Source organism: Priapulus caudatus, unplaced genomic scaffold, assembly GCF_000485595.1.
Source record: "Priapulus caudatus unplaced genomic scaffold, Priapulus_caudatus-5.0.1 Scaffold116, whole genome shotgun sequence".
NCBI classification, from domain to species: Eukaryota; Metazoa; Priapulida; class Priapulimorpha; order Priapulimorphida; family Priapulidae; genus Priapulus; species Priapulus caudatus.
This window is the reverse complement of record NW_014577177.1, coordinates 538783-544123: the sequence shown is the minus strand read 5'-3', so window position 1 is coordinate 544123 and position 5341 is coordinate 538783. Positions and strand designations below refer to the sequence as shown.

Genomic DNA, 5341 nt, shown 5'->3' with positions numbered 1-5341 from the left:
CGGGCCTCTCTGATTAAGGTCTCCGCTTCTGGTCCCGACTCTGGAGCCTACGGCTTGGCGCGGCGAATTTGCTCGTGCGTCCAGACGGGGATACATGAACGGCCTCTGCATCCTGGTCCATTTGGGTGTTCATCTTTTTGGTGTGGATACCGGATCGTGGAGCCATCTAGGAGAAGTTGGGACGGCTTGTGGGGAACGTGGCGAGATGCAGGCGACGCTTTTGCTGTGGGGTTTGGTGTCGTTTGACATTTGCGACAGCAACAATACATATCAGGAAACGGATTAGGGCAACTTAAGGTGATTCTTAAGGCTTTATTCGACGTTGTTAATAAGGAGCCGCATATGATGCGAGGTCGGAGCTTTGTTTAATGACTGAGAAAAGGAACACGACCAGATCCGATCACCCGGCAGTCCGCACCATTGCCCGGACTCGCCTTCTAACATGTTAGCAACAGCTGAAATGCTTTCTTGAAGTTGCCAGCGCGCTCTATATATCTCTGTACCGTGCACCGCGAGAATCCAAGCTGTTTCGAAACGCAGGCTCTAACAAAGTTGATCACCAGCGCCTGTCACGACATGCGGTACTCTGAGAACGAATTGAACGCTTGGAATGACATGGTCATCAGTCCGTGCACCCTGCCCTATACTCGTCAGCAAATTCGTAACACCTGATGCGTGTGGGTTCCATTACATATGGTTGCTCCGCTGCCTGTTTCGTATGCGCATCGTACCATGCAGACCCAAAGCGATAAAGAGGACGAAGGGGTGTGTAGCATGGAATCTCCGGGGACGCAGTTGTCAAAAAATTGGTAAATGGTCTGAGGAACATTGGAGTCTTTCCCACGAATACCGGCATGTACTCATAACAGGCGATTTGAGTATTTTTCGCAATGACCTTAGCTGCGGTGCATTTGAATAGGTAGAGGGCTTCTCCAGCTCGGAGAGCGCTGATGCCTTTCCCCATAACGTTGTCGTACTGAATATGGGAAATTACATTCGGCTCCGATCGTAAAATAGCCAAGGTGTTAAGCAAGACTTTTCGTTCGACCCTACAGACATCAACGCTTAGTCGCGACACAATTTGATGCCTGTCCTGGGCGGCCGAGTAATGCAAATATGACATTTGCGCCCCAAGGTAGAGGGGAAGATCCATTGCTCCCGCGTACTCCAGACCTCTAGTGTCACTTGTCGTGTAGAATAGCGACCTCTCATTAGTCTTCATCAACGGCAAGTTGCAGATAATTGTCTTGTCTTTCACCTCGACAGGCCCCTGCTGCTCGCCGGTGATCAGTACGATTTTTCGATTATCAACAGCGTACTCCTCCACTGGTCCCTTGTAAACTACCGACTGACAATTTTTTTTTTCTGTCTTTTTTCTGTTGTTAGGGTGTCCAGGTAATCTACAACAAGGTTCTTTCGAGCCCGGGTCTGTGAAGACAAGAAGCACATAGTGGCATTCGGGGCATGATCTTTAGCTGCACTAACCATCCCCATGATTTCTTCCGCTTCAATATTGTGGCAGCGTGCTGATTCCGTCTCTCCTCAGCTGGTCCGTCAAATCAGTCCTGAAGTATCGTGCATACTGACGTGCTAGGACTTTGATGATCTTCAAAAGGCAGGATTCCATCATTGAAATGAACAATGGTTCATCCACTGACTTCTGCTGAAGTGAAAGTAGAGTTGCATCAAATAACGGTAGTTAGAAATCTGTTTGTAGGGTCAAAGTGTCCAGAGAACTTTCAGAAAACCCTCTTAAAACTCTTAAGAGATCGTTGACGATGGTGATACCATCAACATGGCTGACTTGATTGACACTTGATGTGTAAAACTTGGCCATCCATGGCCCAGAAAGCAATTTCCCAATCAAGCCAAAGACTTGAATCTCCACCTGTGCAACTGGTGACTTGAAATCATGTAGTATCGCAATTTGTAGACCGCCACAGGTAACAGTAGCTTCTTCAAATAATTTCATGAGTAAGTCCTTGTGATGGTGTAATTTACCAGCGATGTGAAACATTATATGGAGGCGATTCCCCCTATAACGTGGCAAGAGTCCCTTTGGAAGACCGGCTCTTTCCAAAGCACTGGTAAACCCTTTGGGGTCACCCCTTCCATCTTTATACCGGAACTTGTTAATGGAGAGAACAAGCTGGTGCGCAATACTGTCTGAACCAAATGGTTTTTTTACAAGGTCTGGTGGTTCATTGACCTTCAGAGAAGTCCGGACTGAACTGGCAATAGTGTCTAAAGGATGGAGGTGGAAAATTCAGTTCATTGGGTTTTTTTCTCCAATTTAGTTCAAGGCGTTGGATGGTGGCATGATTTACTGTTGCTCTGTCGGTCATGGTATTTGAAATATGTCCTATAATTTTTTGGCGAGTTTCTTCAAAATTGCTAGAATAGAGTTTGCAATAAACATTTGTCAAGTTATCAAAAGTCTCAGTGATATAGAGCTCATAATCTTCTGCTGTACCACCTGCTAACTGATCAATTGCAAGGACATGACAGTCACTTTTGTTTGTAATGTGTACACTGTTTACGTGAAGGCCTTCCTGCGTTGTAGCATCAAAACCTACAGTTATGTTTTCACTATTCAAAATAATCTCAGCAGCATCGAAAATCTGATATCACACCCAATTCTCGGGTCCACCCCATTAATTCTACAATATTCCTGTGGGGAACTTGGCCAAGAATTACACCAGATCGTTTTGGGCAATTCCATGATTAGTAACGTTACATTTTTAGCAGATGTTCATACCCTTTTCTACTGCAACATCACCATCTATTCATTTCAAGTCCTAATCATGTTACAACATGTTCACCCACCCTAGATCTATAATACACAAAAGAATGAAAACAATTCAAAAATATTAGAGTTGCAATGGTAACTTTTAATGTCGGTTAGTAACGTTACAAAAAAAGGACATGGGAAAAAATTCAATGTTTTCAGACAAAAAGTTTCCTAAAATGTGAGATACCTCAAACAAAGTGACATATTCATTTTACTTCTAGTTTGATGACAAATGTTTCAGCCAATAATTTTAGCAGATTGACATCATTTTTTAATTAGACCCAAAAATCATGGTTAGTCGCGTTACGGTTAGTAACTTTACAGTTTGTCCATGCAAAGGTACGAGTTACAAAACATCATGTTTGATCCTCCCCCTTCCTTAAAATCACAAGATACACTTAGGAATTACATGTATGTAAACTAACATACTTATAAATCCATATTATTATTATTTAAACTTGCCACATTCAAAACTTATAAAATTACAACATATTTTATCCACTAATGGATATGTTTATAATGCATGTCAACATATATGACAATGTATTTCCACCAAGTAACTTTAAAAAAAATTTAAGCATTTAAATGGAATTCATATTATAACAGACAAATTTGGAGTAGAGATTGATTCCATAATACAAAACAATGGTCATTTGTTGACTTGTACAATAATCCAATACATGTTCCAATTTATAACTTTATGAAAACTTAAAAAGTACTTTGGCCTTAGTTTCAACTTCCCTTTTTTAATCAAATGATATCCTGAGCTCTTTTTTTACTACAAACTTCTTCAGAGAAATCTATTAAGAAATCTTAATAATTTTTCTTCTTTATTGTCAGAAATACAGTTTGTGCACATACTGTATATGATACAAATTCATGTTCTTAGTGTCATATTGTATTCTAAATGATGCAGTGTAATTACATAGTCATAAAAATGTCATTGCAGTTCTTTTGCATTCTTTTAAGGGCAATGTCTTTTTTCCCAGTGATAAAAAGAGAAAAACTTGAACAGTCAGTTGCAGTGTTATGCATTGATCCTTGATAAAATTCAAATCTGAACAGAAAATTTGAAATGTCCACGGTTATTGACAACTTCTGGAGCATCCAATTTAGTAATCATCTTGTTCTCCGTGTAGAAAATGGCATCCTTTTGTGTAGGCCATTTCCAGTACTTTCCCACTCGTTCCATTACTGACACCTGAAACTCACCCTCACGCATGGCAACAACTTCTCCGGGAAATTGCTTGCCTTCGTATTCTACTATGTACCAGTCTCCCACTACAATAGACTCGTCATTGCTTTGGGTTACCACACCATCCTCGTCAGCTCTGTTAGTGTTGTCTTTTGTCAGAATGTGAGACACCACTTCATCATTCACCACCTTCAGGAAATGCATCTTGGCGATGGCAGTGATGGGCTTGGCCTGACTGAAAACATTCTTCAAGTTCAGACTCATTCCTCCTAGTAATCTCTGTTGAGTTAACCTCAGTGACACACACATTCTCCATGGGTTACAGTCCTATAGACCGAAGGTCCAATAGACCGAAGGCCCGATAGACCGAAGGTTTATTCGAATACGCAGTGGCTACATGTCCGGAATCGGCCGCCTAGCCTCCAGGGCTACGCATCCGGACATCCACTGATGCCGTATTCGAACGTGAATATGCCGCACATCCACCGATGCCACTATAAATCATATGATGCCACTATACACCATATATATGCCCTAACCCTAACCCTAACCCTTTGCAACATTCGGTCTATCGGACCTTTGGTCTATCGGACCTTCGGTCTATCGGGCCTTCGGTCTATAGGGCTGCCCCTACTCCATGGTGCTTGCCGCAGCAACGAAGCTGCCTGCATTTGTGACGATGTTTTGGCAAGTTAGAACTTTCTGCATGACAGCGCTGACCCACCAATCCCATCAACCGGGCCTTTTCCGTGGGAGGTCGAAAAAAAGTTCCACTTGATGTGGATCTTGTGAGCTTCTTGAAGAGTACCTAGTGCTGCTGCCACAAATCGGTTCTTAAATTGTGACGCTGGGCCATCTGACCAGATAGAAATGGATGTTACCTTGTATGGTAGATAACCTAGCAGCACATCCAGGTAGGCTATGATGGTATCCTTGGAGTGTGTGAGGTCGTCTGATGCCAGGATATGAGAATGCAGAGATCCAGAGTGCCAGAGTGCTGCAGTGAAGAGGGCGACTTGGCGCTGATTCCAGTGCGCGCTCTGGACATCGTCTTCAGCAACGCACGTGAAATTTTCAGAGAAATCCACCTGGAGAAGTGCACTATGGATGTCGTGTGATTCAAAACCAGCCTTTTCCTTCTGAGCATTGTATGCTGTTGCTTGCTCACGTTTCACATAGCAGTGCTGCAGGAACTGCAGTAAGATGGCAGTGATGGGCTCTACTAGCTCTACAGTTCCTTCCTTAATCTTCATCATCCTTCCATCATCTGTCTCCCACTGAAGCCATGAGCAAGGGGTGTTGAGGAATCCCTCAAAAGAGTAGGATTTGCTGAATCCTGCTGCATCTTGACATTC

At 43.0% G+C, this 5341-nt stretch overlaps 1 protein-coding gene across 1 annotated transcript; it reads right to left on the bottom strand.

Annotated features, from left to right (window-relative positions):
• Positions 1–1356: 1356 nt before the first annotated feature.
• On the bottom strand, positions 1357–2614 carry LOC106805525 (the record flags this gene model as incomplete). Its single annotated transcript, XM_014807152.1, is given in 1 exon segment — positions 1357–2614. A coding segment is annotated over 1 exon segment (413 nt), but the record flags the coding sequence as incomplete, so codon positions are not given.
• Between the last annotated feature and the right edge of the window lie 2727 nt (positions 2615–5341).